Here is a 13793-nt window from a genome sequence, read left to right on the forward strand (position 1 = left end):
CAGATCCGGTCTCTAGGTTGTTTGGACCTTCCAAGATGGAGCGCCCATGTGTGACGGGGCGTCCTCGTCCCGTCCCTCCTCCACTCCCGGTGAAGCGCTGGGCAGCTGCGGCGGTGGGGAGGCTCACCCCTGCGCCACCTGCTCTCGCGCCGCTCGGACGTTGCCCAGGCTGACGTCAGGCGGGGCGACGTTGGGGAGCCCCGGGGCGGGCAGAGGGAATGAGGAAAGGCCCCTCCCCCCACCCCAGGAAGGGGGTGGGGTGCGGGACATCCCGAAGCGGGGATGTCATGCCGGGACGCCGGCGTAAGGCGGGGCTGTGACCAGACATCATCACGGCCCGCGCCGGGGAGTGGGCGAATGGGGCGGCGGTGGCCATTTCAAAAGCCCTGCCAGCTCAGCCAGAAAGGGGAGCCCTGAGCCTGGGAGAGGAGAGGGCCGGGCCCTGAGAAAAGCAGCCAGCCACGGACAAGAGCGGTTGCTCACTCATCCGCAATCCTGTCCCAAAAGGGGAAGGTGAGCTCCAGGGTGGAGGAACCCTTGGGGGAAGGGAAGTAGCCCAGGGCAGAACCCGGTGTGGTTGGCGGGTCAGTGCGTTTAGGCGGCTCGCCCCACTGACTGGACCAGGATCCGTCCCGGGCCCCCCCTTCTCCCTTCCATGGTATCCCTTGCTGCCGTATCGAGAGTGTCGGGGTAGCACTATTAGCAGGGACTAGGAGGGTAAGACGGAAGCAGGGGCGGGTGGCGGTGATGCCAGTGATGAGCTCCCGAGACAGACTCTAGGCGGTCCAGCGGTGGACTAGGTGAAGACAGTCAATTGGGGCACTGAGGCACAGTGGAGGGTGGCGGTCACGAGCGCGCCACCTGACACCATGTTACTGAGCATCAGGGTGGGGTGCCCCCATGCTCCCCTGCCCCTCTGGTTAGCCTTCCCTGCACCCCGTCCCCATTCCCATACCACCTAGGTTGATAAAGTCATAGATTTGAAAGGCCAGAAGAACATAAGAATGGCCAGACTGGGTCAGACCAAAGGCCCATCCAGCCCGGTGTCCTGTCTGTCCACAGTGGCCAATGCCAGGTGCCTAAGAGGGAGGAAACAGAACAGGGAATCACCTAGTGATCCCTCTCCAGCATCCATTTCTGGACAAACAGACTCCTTCCCTGCCCATTCTGGTTATTAGATTCATGCAGGTTAGGTCCATCAATGGCTATCTGGCTCTTTTTTGAACCCTGTTCAAGTCCTAGTCTTCACAACATCCTCTGGCAAGGAGTTCCACAAGTTAACTATGTGCTGAATGAAGAAAAACTTCCTTTTGTTGGTTTTAAACATGCTCAAGAAAATGGCTGCTTCTGCACAGGCTGTTCAGTGGCTAGCAAGTAGACTCCTGACGTGTACACCGGACAGGCAGGGGCCTCGGGGATTCCTTGTCGACTGGGGTTCTGGTCCCAAACTGGGTCACCCCCATGCCTGATCAGTGCGGTGCAAGCTCCCCTAATCACAGCCACTGTGGACTGGATGAGGCTCTGCTGCTATTCTCGCTGCTGCCCAGCCGGCCTGTAGACACATTGCGGCTGCTCCTGGCACGCTCTCATGTTCCTCCAGGTGCAGCAGTTCTAAGTTTGGGGGCGGGGGTCAGAACCCCCTCCAGGTCCCTGCACTGCTCTGCCCCGGGTTCCAGTGGGGCCAGGGCCCCAAGGCCTCTTTCTCCATCTGCTCTGGCCCAGAGGCAGCGCTGGGAGGGCAGCCGGCTCCAGTCCCTGCACCAGCCAGCCTCGAGCTCCCTCCTTTTCTCCCCTCTCCAGGCCTGGCCAGGGCTGCAGGGCAGAGCTAGCTGGGCCCAAAGGCTCCTTAACCACCACTTTGTGTGGCTATCTCTGCTTCCCCGCGCTGGTCCTCCGGCTGGAGCAGGGGCTGCAGGGGCAGAGGGGTCCAGCGTGGAGCTCTCCACCCCATCCCAGGTGCCCCAAAGCCTCAGGCTCCTGGCGAAGGAAGGGCTGGGGTGGAGCCGCCGCCTTCCCGGGGTGGCGACGTCCTCTTCAGGCAAGAGAGCTCAGGCCTGTCAGAGGCTTGGAAGCCCCCAGGAATCCCGGGCGATTAAGGACAACAGTTTCAATACCCGCAGAGTCAATGAAAGGACCCTTCCCCTCTGCAATTTTCCTGAGGTCACTTCTTATACCATCCCATAGACAGACAAGCAACACTTCACAACAGCGCAGTAGTAAGCCAATGGTGCTTTGTTTGTACAGTATCTTTCTCTGTCCGGGCTCTCTTAGGGTGTGTCTAGACTACAGGGTTTTGTCGACAAAAGTGGACTTTTGTCGACAAAACTCTACCTGCGTCTACACTGCCGCCGAGTTCTGTCAACATAACGTCAAGAGAACTCGGCAGTTTTGTCGACAAAAACTGCGGGGAATAACGCCTTCTGTCGACAGAGCTCTTTCAACAGAAGGCGTTATTGCATCTACACTGTCCTTTGCGTCTACACTGTCATGTCCACAAAGCGGCTGTCATGTCTGTCGTCAGAGGCATGTAGATTAGACACATAGGCAAAGGCAAATGAAGCCGCGATTTAAATGATCGCGGCTTCATTTAAATTTACATGGCTGCTGCGCTGAGCTGACAAACAGCTGATCGGCTGTTTGTCTGCTCAGCGCACTAGTCTGGACGCTCCCCTGCCGACATCAAAGCCCTTTGTCGGCAGCCCCGTTATTCCTCGTGGGATGAGGTTTACCGGGGCTGCTGACAAAGGGCTTTGATGTCGGCAGGGGAGCGTCCAGACTAGCGCGCTGAGCGGACAAACAGCTGATCAGCTCTTTGTCGGCTCAGCGCGGCAGCCATGTAAATTTAAATGAAGCCGCAATCATTTAAATCGCAGCTTCATTTGCCTTTGCCAAAACAACAAATCTACATGGCTCCGTCGACGGAGCCATGTAGTTTAGACCTACCCTATCTGTTGACAAAGCCTCTACTGACAAAAACCTATAGTCTAGACGTATCCTTATTGTCCACTAATGGTCCATATCTGCCTCTTTTGATTATCAAGTCTTTAGGTGCTTATCAGCTATTTATTTTTCCTGTGACATTCCAGCTCGGCTTTTCCCTTGATATTTGTATACCCACTGCCTCTTCTTGTCCTACTCCCCCTCCCATTTTTTTCCTGTCCCCCCTATTTATTTTAGTTCTGGATGCTCAGGGGAGCGTTCTTCAGTCATCTGAAGAAGTGGGCTGTGCTCACAAAAGCTCATGATCCCAGCTACATATGTTGCTAATCTATAGAGTGCTACCAGACCATTTGTTTTTTTAGTGTATCCTGTAGAGACTAACTCGGCTCCTCCCTGAAACTAATGTATCTATAGTCACACCGGGGTAACTCCCACCAGGCAAGATGCTTTTAGCCTCAACAGTAGTTTGGGAAGGGCCTACTCAGGGTAACGAGCCATTGGGGAAAACCATAGGACCTTAGGAGAAGTGTATCCTCCACCTGATCAGAGTTTCTGATGGCTCTCCAGAGAACCTATAAGAGTTGTGATGATTCTACAAGGGCAGGTGATTCCAGGAGTTGGATTGGGTGCCTCCTGAGGTCTCTTCCAGCCCTAGGATTTCCTGTGGACAGCCCTATGAATATGATCTTACAACCATGGATTCCCACCCTACGCTGGGGCTATAAAAGTCCGGGAGGGATCTCATCGGTTCTTCTTCACTCCCACCCAAAAAGACTCCTGGATGGAACAAAGAATAAACCTGAGGAAGAGCCAGAGCCAGGCACAAATATTTCTAGCCTGTAGACAAAAAATGGAGAAACCCAAGTTTTGGGCAGGGGGTTGGACTCAATGACTTCCTGTGGTCTCTTTCCACCTAGGATTCAAGCTGCTAAGCAAATTTGGGTCTGATCTGTCAGGATGAGAAACTGTTTATTCATAGCCCATCTAACTAGTGTGTCCAGCTTAGCTTGCGTTTTGCTTTGCTGATGAATCTGTTTTCATCTCTTCGCTCATCCTATTCATCACTTTTGCTGCATCTCGCCTTGTGTGTAGCTTCACCTAAAGCAGGGTGCCCTGCAACAAAGTGACTGGAGAAAAATCGCACCTTGCTAAGCACTAGCACGTTCCTCTCCATGAAGAGGCAGAGGCCAACAGGGTAACCAATTCTTACTGCAAGGTGTTTTCACAAGTGTTGTGTCCAGTTCTGTGGCCAGTCCTGGGCACCACATTTTGAGAAAGATGTGGAGAAATTAGAGAGGGTTCAGGAAAGAGCAACCAAAATGATGAAAGGTCTAGAGAACATGAGCTAGGAGGGAAGACTGAAAGAATTGGACTTGTTTAGTTCAGAAAAGAGAAGACTGAGAGGGGACATCAGAGCGGTTTTTCAGGAGTGTCACAAGGGGAAGGGGGGAAATTGTTCTCCTAGGCCTCTGAGGATAGAAAAGGAGCAATGGGCTTAAACTGCAGCAAGGGAGGTTTAGGTTGGACACCAGGAAAAACGTCCTGCCTGTCAGGGTGGTGAAACACTGGAATAAATTGCTGAGGGGGGTTGTGGAATCCCCATCACTGGAGATATTGAAGAGCAGGTTGGACAGACACCTGTCGGAGAAGGTCTAGACCAGGGCTACTGAACACCCGATCTGTGGGCCACCTGTTGGTTTGCAGCCCACGGTGCAGTTTGGGTTCACGTGGGGCTCAACACGCTGCCCCCGGGTGGGGTCCTTTGAACATGGCTTCCACTGGGAACACACTCCAAAACGGCGAGCTGTCTCCCAGGCAGGGTGAGCATTGAAAGATGCAAGCGGATGGGCTGGCTGGAACAGAGGGGTACAGGGTGTTGGCGTTTCTAGCCCCTAGGACACGGGTGCTCAAAGCACCGAGGCATTGTGTGAAAGAAGCTATTTGCATATCTATTTAAATATCCATGCAAACACATTTAAATTGCGGCCCTCGGCATGTGCTTTGAGTGTCATTGTGGCCCCCGGGGCTTCCAAAGTTGAGTAGCCCTGGTCTAGACGGTGCTTGGTCTTTCTGTGAGTGCAGGGGACAGGACTTGAGGTCTTCTCAAGGTGCCTTCCAGGTCTAGGAGCCTTGGTTCTGTGATTGCCACTCTTGTGTTCTCTCCATCAGTTTTCTCCTGCTAGCTTAATCCAAGTTAGTGCATGTATATCTGCCTAAGCTGGAAATTCCACCTAGATGCTGATTTTCTGTCATTTCTTCTACATGTGTTGATTTGACACCGATAGGTTGCAGTCCCAGCCAAAAAGTGATTTGATACCGGAGGCATTCAAAGGAGTTCGATGAGTCATTCTTGTAATTCTGTAGCATTCCGCGTTCTTTGCTCAGCTATTGTGGAAGTGTAACTTCATTTTACGAGTCTTCTTCTCTTTATAGACAACTTCCTTTCCACCGGGGAAAGACACAGCGTTGGGAGGTTACCTTCTGCAGGTTTCTGTCCATGTATCCCACAGAACAACCTGACGGGCTGCTCTCCAGCAACATTGAAAAGCTCTTCTGTGTCTAGATTCATGGAGAAAGCAGAAGGAAGAAACCAAACGTCCGTCGTGGAATTCATCCTCTTGGGATTTGGGAATGGCCCCGAACTGCAGCCCCTTCTCTTCCTGCTGTTCCTAGTGACCTACCTTGTGACTGTGTCCGGGAACCTCCTCATCGTTGTGCTGGTGGTGGCCGATCGGCACCTCCACACCCCCATGTACTTTTTCCTGGGGAACCTGTCCTGCTTGGAGACCTGCTACAGCTCCGCCCTCTTACCCCCGCTTCTGGCCAGGCTCCTGACCGGGGATAGAACCATTTCCATCAGTGCCTGCCTGGTGCAATTATATTTCTTTGGTATCCTGTCAACTTCAGAAACTCTGCTGCTTGCAGCCATGTCCTGTGATCGCTATTTAGCAATCTGCCAGCCCCTCCGCTACACTGCTCTGATGAACGGCCGGGTGTGTGGCCAGCTGACAGCTGGGTCCTGGATAGGCGGCTTTCTCATCCCCACCCTAGCAAATATTTTCTTGTTCCAGTTAAAGTTCTGTGGTTCCAAAGAAATTGACCATTTCTTCTGTGATTTTTCCCCCATGATAAATCTGTCCTGTGGCGACACCCGGACTCTGGAACTGGTGACATTTGCTCTTGCTTCCATAGGGACATTTGTGCCCTGTCTACTGACCCTGGCGTCCTACGTGTGTATCATCTCCACCATCCTGAGGATCCCGTCCGCCACTGGGAGGCAGAAGGCCTTCTCCACCTGCTCCTCCCACCTCATCGTGATTACAGTTTTCTATTTGACCATGGCTATGATCTATGTGTTTCCAACAGCCAACATGCCCATGGTCCTACACAAAATATTCTCTGTCTTCTACACAGTCCTGACTCCCTTGATTAACCCTGTCATCTACTGCCTCAGAAACAAGGAGGTCCAAGAGTCTCTGAGAAAAGCTGTTCTGAAACTGGTTGTTTTCAGAAACAGCTATGGAAGTTCAAAAGAGACATTTTAATGTATGGTAAAATAGACATGAATTTATGTAGTTCCTTTCGCATGATCCATTTGAATCTTTTGTTCTTTTGTTCTTAATATTAGTGTCATGAATAAGCATTGGAAATAGTTTGTATTTGGCATCCGATCTGAAATACGCATTGACTTGGGAGGTAGTGTGTCCAATCTCTTTGGTTTGGTAGAACTTTGGTGCATGAGATAAGTGAGATCTATATCTCATTTTGACGTGAGTGCTGGGTTGCTTTAAGGCAGTGGTACGAGTACCTTTAGGGTTACTCAAAAGAAGTCTGGGGGTATGTCAACACCACCGAAGTTTGGAGAAAACTGAATTTTTGTTTTAAGTTTCACAGCGTTTTACTATTTTTGTACTTTTTACACCCAACGATTTCATCGCCCGACCGGCTACGATTAAGTTGTTTAAACAAATGTGTTGCAATGGTAGAAAAAAATTGTGTGTCTGAAAACTGTAGGTATTGGGGATACTTATAATACCTTTACAAAAAAAGACTATTCTATTTGTGTGAACATACCCCCCCGGCCTTCTCTCAAGTCCCCCTGAGGGACTTGTACCACTGGTGGAGAAACACTGGCCTACAGCAACACCTCCCGTTTCAGAAAGCAGCTGCTTTGCCTCTCAGTGTGTGTGTTCCTGTGTGTACTGGGTCTGAATTCCACCCTAGAAAGGAAATGCTCTCCGGAAGTCAGGCTGGCTTGTGTGACCTCCTTGTGAGCAGAGTTCATAGAGGTCCCGGGTGATCAAAGACCTCAGGAGTCATTGAGTCCTGCCCCCTGCCCGAAGCAGGACCAACCCCAACTCAATCAGCCCAGCCAGGGCTTGGTCAAGCTGGGACTTAAACACCTCTAGGGATGGAGATTCCACCCCCTCCCTAGGGAACCCAGCCCAGGGCTTCCCTGTGCGCCTATGGAAAGAGTTTGCCCTAATATCCAATCTAGACCTCCCCCATTGCAACGTGAGACCAGCCTGCTGTCTGACAGGGCCATTGCACATTGGCAAGGGCCCTGCAGCCTGGATGTTTGCCTGGCCAGACCTCCCCAGCCCCGCCCTGTCTCAGGAAACCTCCAGCTGCCCTGGCAGCCAGGTCCCTCCTGCCGCCAGCCAGAGTGTGTCTGTCTCCTCCCTCCCAGCGCCCTTCTTCATACAGCCCAGCTGGGCCCCAACTAGCTGTCCCTGCCCCAGCTGTGGGGCTTTGTGCTCAGCCTTCTCCCCAGCTGGGTCTGACCCTTAAAGGGCCAGTGTGGGGCAGACACCCCTTCATACACCCTCCCCCTTAAGTATCTCCTATGGGGTGCTACACGCCTCCCCCTCAGCTGGTGTCTCTCCCCTTCTGCTGCTTTCCACTCTCTGGAGCAGCCTGCTCTTCTCTTCAAGGGCCTGGGGTCCCCACCAGGCCCTCTCCCTTCTGGTGGGGGTCTCTCTCCCAGCCTGAGCCCCCCCGAGACCCAGCCAGCCCTCAGGCAGGTCCCCAGAACCGTCTGGGTCCCCACTGCCTCAGGCCTTCCCTGAGTTGAGGCTTCTGCCCCTGCCCGGGAGTTGCCTTAGGCTGGCCCTGTAGGAGTCAAACCCAGCCCTGAGTGAGGGCTGGGAAAGCAGAGCCTGCAGCTGGGGCAGGGCCAGCCCCTGTGGGCCCAGGTGGGGCTGTATAAATAAGGGCTCCAGGAGGGAGGAGACAGACACGTAATTGCTCGTGCTGAGGGCAGGTGGGGCTGGGCTGCCAGGGAGGCTGGAGGCTTCCTGAGACAGGGCAGGGCTGGGGGGCTCTGGCTTCATCCCCAGATGGACGCATTAGGGCTGCAGGGAACTAGCCAGGCTAGGAAAGGGCAGCAGGTCCCCCTGCCGACACACACACACAAAATACACACAAACTAGCCAGGGAACTAGCCAGGCTAGGAAAGGGCAGCAGGTCCCCCTGCCGACACACACACACAAAATACACACAAACTAGCCAGGGAACTAGCCAGGCTAGGAAAGAGCAGCCAAAACACACACAAACCGGAACACCAGACATGCAAGACTTAGACAGGCAAGGGAGACAAAGGTAGGGGACCTTTTACCCCACACTAGCCCTGTGAGGGTCACACCCAGCCCGGGGCGAGGCTGAGAGCAGAGCCCCACAGCTGGGGCAGCAACAGCTAATGGGGGCCCAGCTGGGCTGTATCAGTGAGGGCTCAGGGAAGGGCACAGACAGATTCACTCTCGCTCTGGCTGGGGGGCAGGAGGGACCTGGCTGCCAGGGGGGCTGGAGGACTGCTGAGACAGGGTAGAGCTGGGGAGGGGAACCCTGGCCTGGCCCCTCTCCCAGGCAGCAGGGCCAGAGGCAAGGCCTGAGGGTCCTAGGGACACAGCCAGTGCAGGTCCCCACCCTTTGCCCACGCGGAGCAGGCTGCAGTTGCTAGAGGGGCTAGATGACCCCTGCTGCGAGTCACGGAGGCAGGGCTGGGGTATGGGGGTCCCTGGGAGGGGAGACCCCTGAGAGCAGGGCACTAAGCTAGGGTGGTACCCGCAGGGGTGACACCATCAAGAAGGGGCATTCCAGGGCTTGGGCTTATTTGACAGATGTGACGAGAGAGGAGACAGCTCTCTGCATGTATTTACTGGTCTGTAGACCGCTGAGTTCATGAACAACAGCCAGCGCCTGTATCCTGGAGAAGTGGCTGGCGGGTTACGGACGTTAAAACGTTATCGATGGCACAACCTCCCGTTCTGGTTCCCCACTGAAATTGATCATGTTCTTTGCCACTTATCCCCACTGACAAAACTGCCCGGCAGCAGCACCCACGGGTCAGAATTTACAGCTTTTCCATTTCCTGCTTATTTGCATTCTTCCCCTGTTCTCTTGAACATCCTACTTCACCGTCCTGAGAATCCCTTCCTCCGGTAGGTGTAAAAAGTCCATTTTTCCCACTTGTTTCGCCCACCTCCTCTTCACTACGCTGTACCATGAGGGCTCAATTTTTCTGTAGCAGTTTGCAAAGTCCAGCCCACGGAGGGACCTGAACAAATGTGTTCTGTCCCTTCTACACAGGTCTGACGTCCCTGTCCGATCCCTGAAATAAAAAGTGACAAGGCGGCCCCGAGACGTTCTGTGCATCAATTTTAGACCTACACGCCAATTCATAGAATCCAAGTGAACTTTTTTTGTTAATTTCAAAGATAGGGGGCGTGATGTAGTGGGGGCGCTGTCTACTGTGTAACGTTGTTTCTGCCTGTCTGTATTGTGTGATGTGTGATTCCCGATGACTCGCTCCGAGTGTGTATTGGCCGTAGACGCCTAAGGGCCAGCCTGAGAAGATAACTCTGTTCCCAGAGAAAGATACAAGGTATAGGCAGGGTTGACTAGGGGCAGAGGGACCAGTTGCTGGGAGTGTGGGTTAGTTTGCTGTGTGGACGCTTCCTGTGCTATTTTGCAATAACGTGAGCTGTTTCAAAATAACACTGTAGTGTAAACGTGCCCATTTAGTCTTACTTTTCTAGGATTCAGTGAATAACAGTCGTTGAATCAAGGTTGGAATTCCAAAGTCAGTGGCATTTGGGGATTAACAGTGCTTTGGAGAAATCTCACCCCTGGATGACTTAAAATGAGCACGTCTCTTACCAACCAGAATTGACTTGAAGTCTGCCAGTCTTAGAATCATCGAATCATAGAATTACAGGGCTGGCAGAGCACTCAGGAGATATCAAGTCCAGCCCCCTGCCCAAAGCAGGACCAACCCCAACTAAATCAATCCAGCCAGGGCTCGATCAAGCTTTGTCTTAAACACCTCTAGGGATGGAGATTCCACCCCCTCCCTAGAGAACCCTTCCAGGGCTTCCCCACCCACCTACGGAAATAGTTTTTCCTAATTTCCAACCTAGACCTTCCCCAGTCTTACCCTAATGCCCCAATGCTGTAAACACTGAATTTTGCTACTGCGAAGAACCCCATGGATTCTGTTCTTGGGAGCAAGGAACAAATCTTTTTCTGCATCCCTTCAGTGCCTTCACAATGGGGTCATTGCCCATGGCTGGAGAACTACTGAAAGAAAAATTCAACTAATTGATGACAAAACCAATCTATGTTGGTTAAGTGCTTCTCAACTCTGGACCCCAAAACTGATCTATTCTTTTCAGATGTTAGGGGGCAGAATATAAATTCTTAGTCAACAGATGGAACTAAGGAATAAAGAAGTCACTGAGGGGGCTCATCTACATTGGCCCCTTTTCCGAAAGGGGCATGTTAATTTCAGAGATCGTAATAGGGAAATCCGCGGGAGATTTAAATATCCCCTGCGGCATTTAAATAAAAATGTCCGCCGCTTTTTTCTGGCCTTTAGAAAAGCCGGAAAAGAGCGTCTACACTGGCCCCGATCCTCCGGAAAAAGCGCCCTTTTCCGGAGGATCTTATTCCTACTTCAAAGCTTTCCTTCAAAGTAGGAAAAAGATCCTCCGAAAAAGGGCGCTTTTTCCGGAGGATCGGGGCCAGTGTAGACGCTCTTTTCTGGCTTTTCTAAAAGCCGGAAAAAAGCGGCGGACATTTATTTAAATGCCGCGGGGGATATTTAAATCCCCCGCGGATTTCCCTATTACGATCTCTGAAATTAACATGCCCCTTTCGGAAAAGGGGCCAATGTAGATGTAGCCAGGGTGTGTCTAGACTACAGGGTTTTGTCGACAAAAGTGGACTTTTGTCGACAAAATTAGACCTGCATCCACACTGCCTTTGAGTTATGTCGACATAACGTTGACAAAACTCAGCAGTTTTGTTGACGTATGTAAACCTCATTCTACGAGGAATAACACCTTTTATCGACAGAGGTCTGTCGATAGAAGGCATTATTGCATCTACACTGTCCTTTGCGTCCACACTGTTATGTCGACAAAGCGGCTTGCTTTGTCGACAGAACTGGATGTAGTCTAGACGCTTTTTGTCGACAGAAGCTTTGTCGACAGATACTGTCGACAAAACTTCTGTCGACAAAACCCTGTAGTCTAGACATACCCTGAGTGAGAGAGACTGTCCCACACAAATTGTACCATGGTATTGGTAGAACCTTGTGGACTTCTGTGGTATTGGTACTGTCCAAACTGTACAACTTCTTCAGAGCAGTTGCTCTGATACCCAGTATGAAGCTACTAGGCTATTAGCTATCAGGGGCAATCAGCTATACCAACATAAGACACCTTTATCACCACAATTCACTGTCCGCACTAGAAGCCATAGTGTTATGGCTATTTTACAGATGGCAGAACAGGAGCAATGGTCTCAAGTTACATCAGAGGAGGTCTAGGTTGGATATTAGGAAAAAATTATTTCCCTAGGAGAGTGGGGAAGCACTGGGAGGGGGTGGAATCTCCACCCCTAGATGAGTTTAAGTCCCAAGCGCTTGACCAAGCGCTGGCTGGGATGGTTGAATTGGGGTTGGTCCTGCTTTGGGCAGGGGATTGGACTCAATAACTCCTAAGGTCTCTGCCAACCCTGGGAATCTATGATTGTATTTAAATAGAAAATTACACCCCTCACTGAAATAGATAAATAGATGAAAAGTAAGTAACGATTTCAGTTCAACATTATTTTACTATTCGTTAAAATTTGTCCTTAAGCTTCTGTGCCTGTTTCTGAAACAAGCCAGTTTCTGAAGAGCTTTTCTCAGGGACTCGCTGATCTCCTTGTTTCTCAGGCTGTAGATGACGGGATTGATCAAAGGAGTCAGGACTGTGTAGCAGACCGAGGATATTTTGCTTAGGACATTGGAAGTGCTGGCTGTTGGAAACACATAGACGGCGATCAGGGTCCCATAGAAAACTGCAACCATGATGAGGTGGGAGGAGCAGGTGGAAAAGGCCTTTTGCCTCCCGGCGGTGGATGGAATCTGCAGGATGGTGGAGAGGATACAAACGTAGGACCCTACGATTAACAAACAGGCCCCAAGTGTTATGGAAGCGACTGCAAATGCCATAGCTTGCAGCATACGGGTGTCACTGCAGGACAGTTTTATCACGGGTGAGAGATCGCAGAAGAAATGGTCGATTTCTTCGGAATGACAAAACGTTAATTGGAAGAAGGAACTGTCTACAATGGTACAGAGCAGCACTGCAATCCCCCAGGCCGCCGCCACCAGCTGGCCACACACCCGGCCGTTCATCAGCGCGGCGTAACGGAGGGGGTGGCAGATGGCTAAAAACCGATCATAGGACATTACAAAGAGCATCAGATTTTCTGCCGTGGCCATGATGCCAAAGAAATACAGCTGCACAAGGCAGCCCTGAACCGAGATGGTTCTGTCTCCAGTCAGGAGACTGGCCAGCAGCCGTGGCAGGATAACTGAGCTGTAGCAGGTCTCCACGCAGGACAAGTTCCCCAGGAAGAAATACATGGGGGTGTGCAGGTGCCGATCGGCCACCACCAGTGCGATGATGAGGAGGTTCCCAGCCACGGTCCCAAGGTAGATCACTAGGAACACGAGGAAGAGAAGGGGCTGCAGTTCTGGACTGTTCCCAAACCCTAAGAGGATGAATTCCATGATGACGGTTTGGTTTCTTCCTTCTGCTGCCTCCATAGTACGTATCTGGTCAGAAAAAAGCATTAAAGGACAATGGAGTGCACATGGTCAGGTTGTGCAGTCGGCTACACTGGCAGAGACCAGGTGTAGGTAACCTCCTGTCACTGCACCTCCCCACCAGAAAGAAGAAGTTGCCGGTCAACAGAGGAAGGCTTCCTTCATATGGGTGTGTCTGGACGAAACGATTTTGTCAACAAAAGTGGACTTTTGTCGACAAAACTATACCTGAGTCTACTCTACTGCCGCGTTCTGTCAACAGTAAGTTGAGAGAACACGGCAGTGTTGTTGACAACAGTAAACCTCATTCTATGAGGAATAATGCCTTTTTTTGACAGAGTTATGTCGCAAAAAGGCGCTATTGCATCCATACTGTGCTTTTTCAAAAGAGAGCATCTACACTCTCTTTTGAAAAAGCAGCTTGCTTTTTCAACAGAACTGGCTGTCGTCTAGATGCTCTTTTTCGACAAAGCCTCTGTCGACAAAAGCCTGTAGTCTAGACGTACGTTTAGTGAGTTGGGGCTTGTGGTAGAAGTGACCCAAGAGTACGGAGACCTATTGAGCTACAGAAATGTCCCATCGGACTTCCCAAGTGACATTGACCGTTAACTAACAGCGAGAAGGCTGGGAATTTGAAATATCTTTAGTAGATTGTTGTCCTGTCAATTAAGCTAGAAAACATCACGAAACTCAATAGGTTGGCAATGAAGTTGTATAGAGATTAGCCATGGGTATGCCTGCCCTGCTTCGGGGA

At 51.5% G+C, this 13793-nt stretch overlaps 2 protein-coding genes across 2 annotated transcripts; one reads left to right on the forward strand and one right to left on the reverse strand.

The window, feature by feature from the left end:
* The first annotated feature begins 5507 nt into the window (after positions 1 to 5507).
* LOC102448992 (olfactory receptor 6C75-like) lies at positions 5508 to 6485 on the forward strand. Its single transcript, XM_075911771.1, has one exon. The coding sequence runs from the start codon at positions 5508 to 5510 to the stop codon at positions 6483 to 6485; it is 978 nt and encodes a 325-aa protein (XP_075767886.1).
* Positions 6486 to 12058: 5573 nt separating this feature from the next.
* On the reverse strand, positions 12059 to 13039 carry LOC102448751 (olfactory receptor 1M1-like). Its single transcript, XM_014578338.3, has one exon. The coding sequence runs from the start codon at positions 13037 to 13039 to the stop codon at positions 12059 to 12061; it is 981 nt and encodes a 326-aa protein (XP_014433824.3).
* Between the last annotated feature and the right edge of the window lie 754 nt (positions 13040 to 13793).

The sequence above is a fragment of the Pelodiscus sinensis genome, chromosome 30, assembly GCF_049634645.1.
Source record: "Pelodiscus sinensis isolate JC-2024 chromosome 30, ASM4963464v1, whole genome shotgun sequence".
Classification (NCBI taxonomy): domain Eukaryota; kingdom Metazoa; phylum Chordata; order Testudines; family Trionychidae; genus Pelodiscus; species Pelodiscus sinensis.

What these genes read in the sequence shown, in the direction of transcription:
- LOC102448992 (XM_075911771.1), top strand. Translation starts at nt 5,508, where the DNA reads ATGGAGAAAGCAGAAGGAAGAAACCAAACGTCCGTCGTGGAATTCATC.
- LOC102448751 (XM_014578338.3), bottom strand. Translation starts at nt 13,039, where the DNA reads ATGGAGGCAGCAGAAGGAAGAAACCAAACCGTCATCATGGAATTCATC.